The sequence below is a fragment of the Arachis ipaensis genome, chromosome B03 (assembly GCF_000816755.2).
Source record: "Arachis ipaensis cultivar K30076 chromosome B03, Araip1.1, whole genome shotgun sequence".
NCBI classification, from domain to species: domain Eukaryota; kingdom Viridiplantae; phylum Streptophyta; class Magnoliopsida; order Fabales; family Fabaceae; genus Arachis; species Arachis ipaensis.
The window spans coordinates 122,595,234-122,611,925 of NC_029787.2; the positions used below are offsets into that span (position 1 = coordinate 122,595,234).

A 16,692-nucleotide genomic window follows, 5' to 3' on the forward strand; every position below is an offset into this window, starting at 1 on the left:
CTTTATGGATTTTTATATCAATATTCTTAATTTAATGTAAGTAGAACAGTCTTATGATTTAATGATTAAATCAATAACCTAATGATTAACTTAGCCAACATTAGTTTATTAATATATTTAAAATAAAATAAAAAATATGATTTATAAAAAATCAGATTTTTGTAAATTTTAAAAAGAATAATTTTGTAAGATTTGTTATATTTATCTACATTAATTAAAAATATTTATCTACAATAATTACTGATATTTTGATGGAAAAACTACTTTATAACAGCTTTGAATCCTTTGGAAGCCATAGGATCTTATGGGGTGAGAAATTTTGTGATGTGCAAGAAGCAAGTTTGCTTATCAAAGACACAACCACATTCAGAGCTGATATCTCAGCAGAAACGCAATGGTGGTAGTGGCTGGAAGGCATGGTTCAACAAATCATTTGGATTGAAAATCTCATCCCATTGAAGAGATACATCATCCATCCATTTCATGTTGAGTTGTTCCACAACAATGATGTCGTTTCCTATGATTGTACTTTATTATCCAATAATGTGTTTGTTGCAGCGGTATGCTACTATTAGCTAGGAGTGTGTTTGGTTTAGCCTTTAAAACATGTCAAATTAAAAATATAATAAACACTTAGTCACTTTGTTCAAGTTATTTGGGACATTGTTAATGTTAGAAACAAGAGATCAATCTAAAGGAAGTGTTTTGTGTATTATTCAGTGTGATCAAAGTGTTTTGTGTATTATTCAATGTGATCAAAGGTACAATATATAAGGAATATTTATAGGTGCTAAATGAATCAGAATATTAAAGGCATAGAATCTTATAATTAATATACAGATATACTATATAAATATAGACGATACTAATTGGTCTAAATTGATGCTAATGATTCTCTAACATCCCCTCTCAAACTCAAGTGGGAGCTAAGGATACCAACTTGAGTTTGGATAACAAAGTCCGGAAACGAGTCGGGTGATGAGCTTTCGTGAAGATATCAGTAGTCTGATCTAGTGTTCCAACAGCAATGAGACGAACAACATCAATAAAGATACGTTGCCGAATAAAGTGACAATCAGTCTCAATGTGTTTGGTGCGTTCATGAAACACATCATTATGGGCGATCTGAATAGCACTGCGGTTATCACAAAAAACATCAGTAGGGGACGACTGAGGAGCACCTAGATCTTCGAGAAGCCAGCGAACCGAGATAACTTCAGCAGTGGTGTCAGCGAGGGCACGGTACTCAGCTTCTGTGCTTGAGCAAGCAGTGAACGTTTGCTTCTTAGCACGTCAAGAAATGAGAGCGTCGCCAAGAAACAAACAGTAACCAGTAGTAGAATGACGATCAGTGGGATCACTAGCCCAATCAACATCGGAGTAAGCCTGAAGAGACAAAGAGGAATGGACAGAAAAATAAAAGCCATGAAATAGAGTGCCTTTGATGTAGCGAAGAATGCGAAGAACTGCCGCATAGTGAGTAGTACGAGGAGCTGACAAGAACTGGCTAAGTACATGAACCGGATAGGCGATGTCTGGTCGGGTGACAGTCAAGTAGACGAGACCGCCAACTAACTGTCGATAGAGAGTCGAATTATCCAAAATAGTGCCATCCATAGGGGTAAATCGAACATTAGGCTCAAGAGGAGTAGACTCAGTGCGACTATCTGTAATCCCAGCGCGAGCAAGAAGATCTGAAGCATACTTAGCCTGAGAGAGATAGATGCCATCATCAGTGGAAATGACCTCGAGACCAAGGAAATAGCTGAGAGAACCATGATCTTTCATCTCAAAGGTACGGTGAAGTGAGGCCTTGAGATCAGAGATACCATCAACATCATCCCCAGTAATGATCATGTCATCAACATACAAAAGTAGAAGAACAACTCCACGTTCGCTTTTACGAATGAAGAGGGCATTCTCATGAGGGCTATAAGTAAAACCAAGACTGCATATGGTAATGCTGAACTTGTCAAACCATTCACGAGGAGCTTGCTTAAGTCCATAAAGTGCCTTGCGAAGGAGACAAACCTTATTAGAAGGACAAGGATATCCCAGAGGTGGTTTCATATAGACTTTCTTTTTCAAATCTCCATTAAGAAATGCATTCTTCACATCCATCTGACTGAGAGACCACTTTTTAACCACGGCAATGGCAAGAAGAGCTCTAACAGACGTAAGATGAGTGACAGGAGCAAAAGTCTCTTCATAATCAATACCATACTCTTGCGTACAACCTTGAGCAACCAAGCGGGCCTTATAAAGGTCAATAGAGCCATCAGAGCGAGTCTTGATCTTGTATACCCATCTACTGCCCACAACTTTATGATCAGAAGGAGGATCAACCAAATTCCAAGTATGTGCGTTTTCAAGTGCCTGTATTTCTTCCTGCATTGTTTGTTGCCAATTTGGGTTTGAAGAGGCTTCTCTGAATGACTTAGATTCATGTTGATGAAAGATAGTAGGAAAGCAATGATAATCAAGAAGATGAGGAGGTGGATTCTTTACCCTAGAAGAACGAGCGGGAGGAGGAGGCATGACGGTAGGAGCAGGATCATCGTCCGGTCTGGAATCATCGGGAGATGGAGAAGGCAGAAGAACAGGAGGCTGTGGAGGGTCACTCGAGATAGAATCTGGAGAATCATCACTAGGAAAAAGATCAACATTGGAGTTAGTAAACAAAGGTGACTGAGTAGTAGGAATAGACTCAAAGGATGAGAACCGAGAAAACATGTGGTGCTCCTAGAAGACAACATGACGAGATATACAAATATGTTTAGAGAGAGGATCCCAACAACGATAACCCTTGTGTTCAGTGCCATAACCAAGGAAACAACACATACGAGCCCGAGGTTCAAGTTTACTATATTCATAAGGCTGAAGAAGAACAAAACATACACAACCGAAAACTCGAAGAAAACTATAATCTGGGGGGTATGATAAAGACGCTCAAAGGCAGTAACATTACCAAGAACAGAAGAAGGGAGTCTATTGATAACATGAACAGCAGTAAGAACAGCTTCACCCCAAGTACACTAAGGACACGAAGAAGAAAGAAGCATTGCACGGACGGAGTCAAGAATGTGACGGTGTTTGCGTTCAGCTCTACCATTTTGTTGAGACATACCAGGACAAGAAAACTCAGACAAAGTACCCCTATTCTGCAAGAAAGGCTAAGAGTTTGGAATCATGGTATTCCATAGCATTATCACATCGGAAAACCTTAATGACTTTGGAAAACTGAGTTTTAATCATAGTAGCAAAGTTGATATAGATTTGAGGTAACTCATGGCGATTAGTCATCAAATAAACCCAAGTAAAACGGGAATAATCATCAATGAAAACGACAAAGAATCGAGCTCCACCCATAGAGGTAGTGGGAGCGGGGCCCAAACATCAGAGTGAATGAGATCAAAAGGAGAGCAAGCAAGAGATGAATTATTGTGAAAAGATAAAGCAGGTTGTTTGACAGTTTGGCAAGAAATGCAATCAAAAGATTCATTTGGAACTTGACCTAAAACACCCTGAGACACAAGAGGACGTAGTTTTCTTAAGGAGGTGTGGGCAAGACGTTGATGCCATAAGTGAAGAGTAGAGGGAGAAGAAGTAGCACAGAGATTTGGTACATGAGAAATATGAAGATTCTCGAGTTCAAACAACCTTCCGACCTTACGTCTAGTTCCGATGATTTGTCCCGTCCGAGGATCCTGTACACGACAACCAGAAACGGAAAAAGTGACGTCAAAACCCAGATCAACAAGTTGACCAACAGAAATAAGATTGAAGTTTAATTTGGGAATATAATAAGTATCAGGAAGATTAAGAGTTGACTGGGATATAGAACCCTTGTGTGTTGCGTGCAAGAGGGAGCCATTTGCAGTATTGACAGAAGGTCCATTTGTAGTGGAAGACATGGACGAGAAAATATTACGCAACAGAGACATGTGATTAAAGCAACCGGAGTCAAAGTACCATTTATAATTACCTGGAGGGGTTGATAAAGCAGCAGGGGTATTACCAGAAACAGAGAGAAGACACTGAAGAAGAGATGCAATATCAGAGAGAGACAGGAGACGAGTTGAGTGGATCAGGACGTGGTGGGCGAGTAGGACAGGCAGTAACTAAATGTACCGAGAGCTTGCAGTAACAGCAGAACAGCTGTGAATAATGGTAGCTAATATGACCTGTCTGGTGGCATATGCGACATTCAACAGAAGGACAGTTAGGGAAGAGGTGTCCAGAACGGTTACAATTTCGACAGAATTTACCCTTTCTGTTGGTGGCAGCAAAAACATCTGGCTTTTCTATGACAGTGGTCACAAAGATCAAAGAGAGGAGAGAAAATGGCAATTTCGGAGCAGAAAATGAGAAATCGGAGTGCAAAATCGGAAAGAACTCACCAAAAAACCTTAGGGAGGGTCCCGCGTGTCTGCCACGTCAGCAGTGATGTCAGCGCCACGTCAGTGCCATGTCAGCGAACGATGACACGTGGCGTCACCTGAGAGGATCGAGAAGACAGCTTGGTGACGAGGTGGCACGCAGGTCGACGGCGGGCCGGGTCGGGTTGGCCGCGGATCATTGGATACCAAGGATGCCTTGCGCGGTAACACTTGGAAGCGCTAGGATCGTCTGATCGCGTCCAAGATCCAACGGCTGCTGAAGCTTCTGGAAGGCAAGACAATAAAGGTGGCCAGCAAGGTTCCGGCGGCGCGTGACGGCGTGTCCGGAGGCGTCTGGTGGCGATGTCAGCGGCTTTGGAAAGCTGGTCGTGGCAGCGTCTTTTGGCGGCGCGTGGAGGCGCGTCTGGCGGCGGTTCTGGTTGCGTTGGAATCACGGCGACAAGACGAACAAGATGGTTACGGGGTGACGAACCAAAGCATCGAAAAGAGAACGAAAAAAGAGGCCAAAGAACACTGCCGGAAAAGAAAAAACAATGGGGCTATGAACTAATATTCATTGAAAAAAAAAGACCTAAACTCTTGATACCATGTTAGAAACAAGAGACCACTCTAAAGGAAGTGTTTTGTGTATTATTCAGTGTGATCAAAGGTACAATATACAAAGGGTATTTATAGGTGCTAAATGAATCAGAGTATTATTAAAGGCATAGAATCCTATAATTAATATACAGATATACTATATAAATATAGACGATACTAATTGATCTAAATTGATACTAATGATTCTCTAACAGTTAACACAAAATTATATATTTACGGTGAAAATGTAATTATTTTTATATAAAGTTAATAATAAAAAATTATTAGATAATTTAACTAAATTATTATTTAATTATTTTTAACTCGCGTATAATAAATTTTTACCTTATATTTTATGTTATTCCTCATTGATGCTAAAAGTGCTTGTTCTTGTGCACTCCTCACCTTAAAATTTGATTAAAATCAAAATCCAAGGAACAAGTTGATTATTAGTGGAAATTCCAAAACAAATTAACTGTAGTTACTAATGTTATTTTATACAAACAAGTCGATAGATACGATTGTGTAGCTATTTTGTCTATTGTTTTTAAGAATATATATATATATTCTAATATACATAGAAAGTTTTTTGGTAAATAAAGCTAAACAAATTAATTTTAATCTAATAAAACTCACTTACATAACACACGCATAAAATTATGTCGTTCCTCTTTTAATATTTATATTTCACATTCCTCTTTCTCCTTCTTATCCTTCTCCTCCTCCTTTTTTTTCTCTTTTTTTTTGTGTTTTTTTTCTTTTTTTTTCGCGTTCCTTTTTCTTTTTAATTTCTTCGCGTATTTTATCCTTTTCGTCATTCCTTTGGTGAAGAAGAAGACGAAGAAGTGATGAAGAAAAAGAAGTGTAGCAAGAGTGGCGTGAGTGTAAATAATTTTTTAGATACTAAATAAATTTAAATTAAATAAGTTAAGAAAAAAATCATTACAATTTCACGTGTAACAAAATTAAGTTAAAGATAAGTATTTACAATAGTTATTGATATATTAGTTATTTTAAATATCATTATTATTTATAAAATAAGTTGTTTTAAATGCTATTGAAATTTATTTCTTTTCCCATAAATTTAATTGGAAGCTAATATAAAAATTCGTATCCAAACCACTCCTCATCTCCATATACTAGCATGATAATCCGTGCAATGCACGGATTCACGAAATTTAAACCCAAAAAAAAAATACTAAGAATATAACTAAAATGTATTCTATAAAAATAGATATGTTGTATTAATTTTGGATAATTATAAAATTATCACTATACTAAAATAAAAAAATAGAATACAACAATTATTCAATATATCAATAAATGGCATAACATATTTTCTAAGATAATAAAAGATAATAAAATATTCAAACAATTGTTAGACACTAAAAAAAATAGAAAAAAAAAAGTCCAACAGAGATGTAGTTTACTATTACGTATTATCTTAAAAACACATAACGTCAAGATACCTACTGATAGCAAAACAAAATATATACAAAATATATAAATTTGTTCATTAAACAAAAAATAAAATATGTCCAAGACAACTTAACATATAATTCAAAATATCCATCAAATAGAGTTATACACAGGAGGCCTAATGTCGCTGGATCGATAACTCTATTTGGCAGTTAGCTATCAAGCCGAGTTTCAAAGTAATGATATCACCCTCCTTTAAATTGTATATTCTACAACATTCACTCCACCCGACTCCAAATTTCCATTCTCCACCTCTTCCTCCACTTTTCAGTAAGTGAAAAAAGAACACATTTTTCTCTACATTGGAATCTGGACCGGTGATCGTCCAAATCGAGCCATCTCCAGATAGTTTAAGATACGCAGTAAATTTTGAAGCCAAATACTGCAAGGAATAATTCATAGTTAACACAAATATAAAAGATTTAGGAAGAACATCCAATAAGCTTGCAAGAAAAAAATAAAAGAAAACACTCTTTTGAGATCAAGTTACCAATCTAGATTGTCCGACATCCGAAGTTGTGATTTTCTTTTCATAAGAAACCTCTTGAGCGTATCTAATTCAGGATAATATGAATATGTTAGTCACCCCACTAAAAAAATAGCAAGCTATCCCATGATATTAAAATCCAAAACATAAGGAAAAAAGTTACATCTAGCATTACCTAGGATCAACCACCAATTCGTTTGCTGCGTTACTTTGTTCGTTGACCTCCAATGATAAACTGCTTCCACTAGACAAATCTATCGGATTATGTGGATTATCCCCTACCAGTGCCCTATCTTGATCATTGTCTTCATCACCATCTGATGAAAACTGATCATCCGATGGTTCAGACCCAGATAGAACAATCACATCAGCTGATGAGTCCTCATCCATCCTGGTATACTTTATGTGGAACACTCTTGATACATTATCAAGTGTCTCTGGGTCCATTAGCTCAGAAACATAGCAGTCAGGATCAAGGTGAACTTGGATGGGTTGGTTGTCCTTATCCCACAATGAAATAAAAAAAATTCCAAAACCGACATACCTAAATTGAACAGATGCCCCTCTATCGATAAGATAGAAAGTTCTAATCTGTTCAAATGAGGAGTCAGTTATGAGCAACTGATCATTCTTTCTTATCACTTCTAACACTAAACAATTATCTAACTCGTCAATGACATAGAACATTGGCCCTAATCGTTCCCCATGAGTTGAAACAAAATTTGGGGGAAGAGCTCTATCACCCTATATTCAAATTTCTTCCCAAAGTTAATTCATGTGTAACAAAACATGCTAAAAAAGTTTCACATAATTTTAACTAATTATTTAGCAAAGAGAGGTATTCTAAATCTACCATTATTACCAACTGAGCAACACAATAGAACAATAATCACGTAAATGAACTACCATTATAATGAGAAGAAAGCTTTAGCATAAATAATTGAGAAGATTCTAGTTCAGTAAACAGCTCAATGAATTTAAACAAAATATCCATAGAAAAGGGACAAAAGGGCAAAACAATCACTCTCAGACATGCAGAAAATAATAAAAAATAACAAATTAAAGAACATAAAGTCAAATCAGGAATCTAATTAATTGAGATTGATACTACTGCCCAAAACTGCACATTGGCCATTATATTTCGTTACCTGCTTACTGAAAACGCGAAATCTAAAAACCAGTTCTTTTCCGCTGGGCCAGTATAGTTGGGTTGCTAAAAACCTCCTATTAGCACATAATGGTACGATTAGAATTTAAGACTGCGACTTTTTTGATGAGAAAACAACTAACTAAGTATACTAAAAAAAAATAGTAACAAACTAAAAGCACATTAATGAAAAATACCCAAGAGACCACGTTGGAAAACTACTACACAACATATTTTACAGATTACAACAACTTCTCAAATCTGGCCTACATATAAATGAGAAGCCAATAAAATTAAATTACAACATGAAAAATATCTGAGTAAGAATTTAAAAAAAAACTATAGATGGCATAACATTGATATTTAATTGACATTAAAAATTTCAAAAGTTAATCTGAAATATATTGAATGAAAAAGTAAATGAGACTTCAATCGAATTGAAAATGCAGCAAAGAAAACATCTTCTCTAATGCTCAGTACCATACCTGTTTGGATCTTCTCTATTGGCATCCATGACCATTCAGACTTATCAAATAGAGAGACTTGGTATAAAGATTCAAGAAGAAAGAAAAGATCTTGTCTCTTACTGCAAAAGAGAGCATTATAATAAAGTAAACCCTAATAGAAGATTTCAACAAATTCAACAAAAACAGCTGATAAAATTTAATCGAAAAACATAAAGAACAAACATAAAGAAGGAACAGCAACCATTCATAAACAAAAGAAGAAATAGACAAACAAAAATATTGTTATTAATTCTAGTAAATTAAATTTCTACTAATGCTAATTATAATGTTGAGAAGTTTCAGAAAGCTAACCACTACTACTAATAATAATTTAATGAAACAATCATGAATTATGAATTTGTTAATTAGAATATGCATTACAAACGATATAAAAAAAAGAAAATATACAAAAATTAGATCAATATTAAAATATAAAAGACCAGAATCAATATTAAAAAATTATAAATACGATTTTCTTTTTTTTACTCTTAAAATGTTTTAAATTATCTGCTTAATATTTTTTCTTATTGCATACAATATAGTAATACTAAAATTACCGAATTTCACACGGCCAATACAACCTCACTGAAACTGAATTAATTAACTTGCTAAAAAGAAATTAACAAAAAAAATAGCTTCCTGTTATTATCCTTTGAACTTCTCTCATATTAATAACTTACATTATAGTATGTTACCTTAAATGTAGCTTCCTAATCAAGTTGTTTAACAAAAGTAGCAGCTACCCACGTGTGACAACCTGCTAATAAGAAGCATAAAAAAAAAAGAACTTAATAAGAATCAGATGTTAGAAATATCCAAGTATCAGAGATAAGTAGTTTTGGAAATCAAAAATTTCTTTCTTTCTTTTTAAATCGGGGAAGAAGGTCTCCTTAAATGATACATGCATGCCAAAAGCAAAAGAAAAAAAAGTGAAGAGAAGATTACGTTGGGACTGCAACTGTTAAGGCAAAAGCTTAACTTGTTATTCGATTGTCAGAAAATTTACCTGCTCAAAGAAATGGAGACGCTGGGACCACTGGAGATGACGACAAGTTTGTATCTTGTAGCATTATTTGAGGTTTAACGATGCAAAAAGTAGGGCGGTGTCTTTCTGGGTTGAGTGAGCTGAGACCCCAGAGGGAGAGGATGCACGGTGACGACGTTAGGTCTTCTTTCTGACCTTCTTTTTTTCTTCGCGTGTGTGTGTCTTGTTTGTGAACTTTGTTTTTTTATTGTGTGTGTGTGGGGGTAGGGAGGGGGTGAGAGAAAAGAGAGGCACCTTTGGTCTTTTAATCTTTCCTTGGTAACATTAAAGAAGTAAAAATACTAATAGAAGATATAAGATTACAATTAAAATAATGTAGATAATTCATTAAAAATAAATGACACTAAAAGAACGGTTATGAGAAATGAATCATTAGACAATACAATTAATATTATTAATCAGAAAATTTTTTAATACTTATGATAGCTAAAAATAACTAAATATTGAGAAAAATATATCGTAAATATAATTTTTTCTATTCATTTCAGAACTTTTGATATCAATAAATTTTATGTGTCCCAAAGTTTAACTAATTTTCACAATTTTTTTATTTTTATTTTCTATTGATAATTAGAGAAAAAAATGATGGAAAATCACAGAAAAAAAATGAAAGAAATAATTACTTAACGAAAATTGTAGGCAATATAAAACAGATTAACATACAAATTAACAAATATAAGTAAAAAAAATAAGTAAGAATGTATTTTTTTTTATAAAAAAATATGGTTCTTCCTCTTAAATATGAAACTTGTTAAAAGAAAAGTTAATTATTGTTAATAATGTTATGAGTAAAAATTTTTTTTAGTAATAAAATCTCCCTACCAATTTTTTAAACTAATATTTCCTTTTTTCTTATATCGACCGAATCAATAACTTTTATAACATAAAAAAAAAAGTAAACTTTGTGTAGATATTAATTGTTTATATGTACTGTAGAATAAAGTTTCTAATTAACCCACAAACCAAGAAAAAAAGAAGAAGAAAAATAAATATTACATTTATCAATTATCTTCAAGTACAAAATGAAATCTAAAACTTCTATCAAATTAAGATGACATTTGAAAACTTAAAATATCCATCTTTTTAAAAATAATTTTATAAATAAATTGAATCCTGTGAGAAATAAAATTATAATTTAGTCTAAAGAAAATATATAGTTATAATAATGGTATAGGAATTAGGAATAAAAAAACAAACTCCATCAAAGCATGTGATACAAAATCATTAAGTAAAAGCTAGTTTAAAAGAAGGCTAACTTTCAAAATTATCTGAACATAAAATAGGAATGCTTCCTTTAATATCAGAAACGATAGCCAATACCCATTTCAGCATCCATAACAACGCAATCTTAAACTAACTCGAGGAATGGGTCAGAGTAAAGTTGCTCCAATCTTTTTGTATCCTAAATTAGAATTTATAACTGAAACAGTTCACGGAAAAAGTAAAACTGTTCTGGTCATGAAAGGGAAAAAAGATCATCTAAAATGTGGAGGTTCGGAAAACTGGAAAAGTAAATTTCTAATCACCTTTGAATTTGTAAGTTTTATTATTTGTGAGCCCTAGTATCTTATTTCAAGGTGATTAAATACTTACTTCATCACTTTACTTTATTGTCACTCAGCTCTATAACATGCGGTTGAGATGGTGGTGCTGGCTCGACCTACTGTGCTACAGAGATCTTAAATCCATTCGATTCAGCTGGCTTAGACACCCCATTAGTCTTCAATGCAAAGTTTAATAGTTGTTCTGCCTTAGACACACCATCATTCTTATGTACAAAGTCTATTAATTGTTCTGCCTTAGACACAACACCATTTTTATATGGAAAGCCTATTAGTTGCTCTGGCTGCTGTTGATGATTTTCTGTGAAGACAGACATACCACTGAATTATACAATGAATAAAGCTTAATCAATTCTAATAGGCAGAATTAGTTTGATATGAAATAGTTATATTCATAACCAAATTCACATAGAGGTACAGACTCATTTATTTCATTTTCTTCTTTTGCTGTCTAACCACATGAAAGCAACCTCATCTAGCCAGAAAATTAAATAGAGAGCATCATGGAACAGAACAAACTTGAACAAATTTAAAAAATTACCCGTGGGAACGACTACTCCTATTGTTCAGTGCAGTGGAACTAACAGCACAGTTGACCTCACCGAGTTTCATCAGGGTCAAAACATCACTTCTAGATGTCACCGGACTCAATGTAGCATAAGGAAGACTCAATCCATCATCATTGCAGCTCCTAATCTCTAATTTATTATCTGTTTCGTCCTCAGCAAGTAGGTCTCTAACTTGTTCATTGTAAATCTCAACCATTTGAACATAAATGTCATATGTCATAATGTCTTTCTGTCATTACACATTTGAAACAAATAGTTAACAGGAACATAATTGATCCCCATATCCTTAGAGGTTCAACCTGATGGACCACTCTGCCAAAAGAAACAAGAAAAAAAATTAGATGGATATATAATTGGTTTAAGTTTGCATATATAGTAAGCAGAGATTGCTTCTTATTTCATTGGTCTGTGTCCACGTTAATTAATATATGGAATAAATAATAGAATGTGTATCATACTTCTTTTATCTTACCAGGGTGTATGTCTTCCCAGATCTAGTTTTACCATATGCGAAAATACAAACATTATATCCATCCATCAGGGATCTAATTAACAGGTCTGTGTCCTTAAAAATTTCATATGTGTACAAAGTTAGAATAAATTTCAATAAGATAATGTAAAAGAGAGGGAAGGGGAGGGAAAATTTCTGTAATCAGCATGTAGAACTCTACCTTAGCCAGCCTTTGCACCAAAAACCCGATTGAAGTGAAAAACTTTCCTTCCATCTTTCAATGTTTTGGATGGATCTAAATTGAATACAGAACCATCCTCCCTAATGAAATCAATAATATTCTTGGATTCAGCCTGGAATGTGGGTCTGATTCTGTAGTAAACTCGAATATTACCTATAATTTGGATCTGAAAAGTTTGACAAAATTAACTTTGCTCAATAATGTATAAAGAGAAAATGGACATTAATTAAATAAACAATTAAAAATTCAACCTTTCAGATCTTGAACCATGATAAATAATTTCCCATTCTCTTCTACTACTCTGTTATATCCAGTAGCTGTAGTTCCCATATCCTCTACTTGACTCCCTGAATTCATAAACCAGTATTTCATCTCAATAATTAATAAGCATAAAACTGATTCTCAAAACACACAACTAACTCACAACCAGAAGGAAAAAAAAAGCATCAATCCAAAAGGTAAGAAAGTAACAAATGAAGCCATTCAAATTCAAACACAATGCCCTTTGGAATTTTAGAATAGTTCCAACACAAATCTCAATTGATCACATACCAGTGCAAATGAAAACACCCCTTTAACAACCAAATTTATCAAGATGGTTCCCATCCTCTAGCAGTATTTGAAGTATTTTGCAAAACAAATTGGGAGTGACCTATTTACCGTGATAAGTTCCTAACAAATAAGAAATTGCAGACTGAACAACGATAATTCATAATGATATCTAATTGCTCAAGCAAGATCTAAACATAATAGAAAATGTTAACAACACTTTTTCACTTCCTCTACTGAGTAAATAGATATTTTTGTGATACCTAACTTCACCTCCATCACGATCGTCACTGCTACCACCGTATCACATCTTGTTCGTCTTGTTCAAATGCTGCTTATGCTTCTCCTTCTGCTCCGCCAGCACCACCGGAGACTTCTTCCTCTTTCGATCGGACTCTATCTTCGCCGAAATTCCAGAGAGAGTGAGAAGAGATGTCTGAGTGAGAGGACTCCGAATCAGAATCGGCTTCACGAAAAGCAAAGTACTCTTTCTTCGCCGGAATTGCAGAGAGAGTGAGAAGAGATGTTTCACGGACAGGGCTCTGAATCAGAATCAGCTTCACAAAAAGAAAAGTAGTGAGGAACCTTGGTGCTTCACCAGTATGTGGGATGCCCTAACCTCAGCTCCATCACCACCGTCGCTATTGCCACAGTACGACATCTTCTTCGTCTTGTTCAAATGCGGCTTATGCTTCTCCTTCTGCTCCGCCGGCACCACCGGAGACTTCTTCCTCTTCTGATCGGACTCTATCTTCGCCCGAATTCCAGAGAGAGTGAGAAGAGATATGTGACTGAGAAGGCTCCGAATCAGAATCGGTTTGACGAAGAAAACAGATAGTGAGGAAGAGATAATGTCTTCCCAATGGAACACCCATGTTCCCTAATCAGATTCATTCTAACTCCATCGTGCGGTCCACATCTATTGATCTAATCCATCCAGTATCCTAGAAATTTTTAACCTTTTTTTATGAAAAATATCTATCTCTACACTATTAAAGTGGTAAGATAGATAACTATGTTAAATATATCAATAAACTAATAGAAGCAACTAAGTACTTGATTAGGGATGACTAAATCGAAAAAAAATGGATGAAAAATATATTTTTACTTACTTTTTAGGGCAGTTGATAAATTTCTAATAATAAAAGTCAAATTACTAAAAAATTCATTATAATTTTTTTTTTGAGAAGTTCAAATTTATATTTTTAATTTTTTTTTTGAAATATACATTTTCACATGATAAATAAATAAAAAATACCTTTAACCAATTTTACTTAAAAATATCTTTTTATATGAGATATCTAAATATAAAATTATAACACGATTGAAAAAAATACATTTTTTAAATGATTTTGGGATTCATTATTTAAATTATTCCATACATTTTAATAATTTATAAGAAAACAAATATCATTATACACTAGATAGCCGTGGTTTCATCTCTGAGCTGGAGACCTCCCCGCGTTCCAGGCCGGCTCCTATCCCAGGTGGCACCTCTCCTCCAGCGTGGCAACCCCACCTCAACGCGCATGTGCTTCCCTCTGGTAATTTGATTATGGTTTCTCCTTTTTGCTAGCTGTTAAATTGTTTGTTGTATGTGGTTTGTGTATTTTATAAATTTTTGGGGTTTTCACTTCATTCTTTAGAATTTCCTGTTAATTTGATTATGGTTTCTCCTTTTGCTAGCTGTTGCCACTCTCACCTTCCTGCCTCGATCTTCTCTGTGGGTGTTGTGATCCCGATTCTTCCATCTCCACCGTGTGACCTGTCTTTCTGTCCTTTTTCTCGGTTTCTCGCTGCACGGTGTTGGTGTCACTCTGAAATCCTGATCTTCAACCCAGTTTTTTTTATCCCCATCCAGTTCGTATTTCTGGATCCTTTCTTGGATTATCCCAGTTTTCTCCATCTGGGTACATTGTGCATCAAGGTGTCCGACTTCGATCGACGTTTTCTGTCTCGAACGACCCCTCAGAACAGTATTGGTATCATCATCGTGTTTTCTATGATTTGCTTAATTTTGTTTCAAATAAATGCTAATTTACTAATTTTTATACTGTAATGTGTTGGTAGATGAAGATGTATAAGAGAAGTTCAAATTTATATTTTTAATTTTTTTTGGAAATATATATTTTCACATGATAAATAAATAAAAAATACCTTTAACCAATTTTACTTAAAAATATCTTTTTATATGAGATATCTAAATATAAAATTATAACACGATTGAAAAAAAGACATTTTTTAAATGATTTTGGGGTTCATTATTTAAATTATTCCATACATTTTAATAACTTATAAGAAAACAAATATATATATACCAAACAAAGCTCAGGTCTATATATAATAACCATGCTTTATTCAAAAACACAGAGAAACATACTCACACATACAAATTTAAGCATAAGAAAGAGAACAATAAGTTTCATAAAGATCACAACTCCAAAAAATGAGTTGATAATTACATACCAAAATAGATTCGCCAGTATTTTCACATTGTCCAAAGGCACTCCGAAGCTCTTCCCTAATAGTGAGAGGCTGATGATTCCCAACTAAATTGGAACCTTGTGAGGACGAGATTCTTGCATGAAAATCATGGTTAATAGTCTACAGAGAACACAGCAAAATATAAGAAGAAGGAATGCAGAAGAAAAAAAATTGAGATGAGAAAGAAATCAGGTATGATAAAAATTTGAAGACTAATAAAAGAAATATTAAACAAATAAAGAAACAAAATTTAAGCGATATACATGTATGCATATACATATTACCGCAAACATAGTTTACTAACAGATAAAGAATCAAAGTCCATTAGATCAAGAAATACCCAACAATTCCAGTTCAGAACAGAAATCGGTGAAGCCTGACGCACTGGAGCACTTGAGCTCGACGAACATTGAATGCTTGCATTGGAGTGAAACTCAACTGGATTCTTAAATTCGAAAGGAAAATGAGGAACAAAGGGATCCAGATGAAATTTCTAAATGGAACAAGAAAGGAATAACATCAGTAACAGTTAACACATCATGCATGAAAAACACAAAACAATATAGCCAATTGAGGTTAACTTGATCAGAAACAAAGTGGGCTAACTCAACATCAGATTTACATAATAATGTTATCACCTGCTGTTGATTATCATGGGTGGAGTCCTCCAAAAACCTGACAATATCAATATCATCACATATTGCACGAACAACATGAAGAGATGTATTCAATTCATATCCAATGGGTCTAGGATCCACTATGAAGACAATTTTCTTGTTCATCAACTGAGAAATCATGCTATTCGGAACAGTGTAATCATCATTTGACTAAGGGAAAAAAAAGAATAGGTACATTAGCAAAATTTACATACTTGAACCATAAACACTAAACTGAAAACAAGGACAATTAAATTAAATTAAAACCAAAATGATTACTTGGGAGGAATTTCCTTCGTCTATCAAAAATTCTGAGCAACTCATTTTGATTATTTGCATCACCTCATCATCCTCAAGTATGAAAATATTGCTGCCATTTGAATGGGAAACAATAATTTTGATGTGATACCTAAATAATATAAATAAAAGCAAAATATACACTGAGAAACAGATGCAGAAGATGCAATAAAGCAAAAAGAAAACTGGTACCAAAAACTCCGAGAGATAAAATAGATACCTTCTTATGGCATCAACACA

At 34.2% G+C, this 16,692-nt stretch overlaps 3 protein-coding genes across 3 annotated transcripts in view; 1 reads left to right on the forward strand and 2 right to left on the reverse strand.

The window, feature by feature from the left end:
* LOC107631260 (uncharacterized protein At4g22758) overlaps nucleotides 1-715 on the forward strand; it is a 1,846-nt gene extending 1,131 nt beyond the window's left edge. Inside the window, exon 2 of the mRNA XM_016334644.2 lies at nucleotides 275-715. Coding sequence (XP_016190130.1) covers nucleotides 275-459 — 185 coding nt within the window. The 3' untranslated portion in view covers nucleotides 460-715. The remainder of the gene's footprint in view (nucleotides 1-274) is intronic.
* LOC110269527 lies at nucleotides 13,242-14,546 on the reverse strand. Its single transcript, XM_021117431.1, has 3 exons — nucleotides 14,471-14,546; nucleotides 13,601-13,870; nucleotides 13,242-13,411 (listed from the first exon to the last, which is right to left on the reverse strand). Exons 1-3 carry the CDS (start codon nucleotides 14,544-14,546, stop codon nucleotides 13,320-13,322), a joined length of 438 nt encoding a protein of 145 aa, XP_020973090.1. The 3' UTR covers nucleotides 13,242-13,319.
* On the reverse strand, nucleotides 15,350-16,471 carry LOC110269528. The gene is made up of 4 exons (XM_021117432.1): nucleotides 16,138-16,471; nucleotides 15,840-15,992; nucleotides 15,482-15,619; nucleotides 15,350-15,367 (listed from the first exon to the last, which is right to left on the reverse strand). The coding sequence occupies exons 1-4, from the start codon at nucleotides 16,294-16,296 to the stop codon at nucleotides 15,350-15,352; spliced, it is 468 nt and encodes a 155-aa protein (XP_020973091.1). The 5' UTR covers nucleotides 16,297-16,471.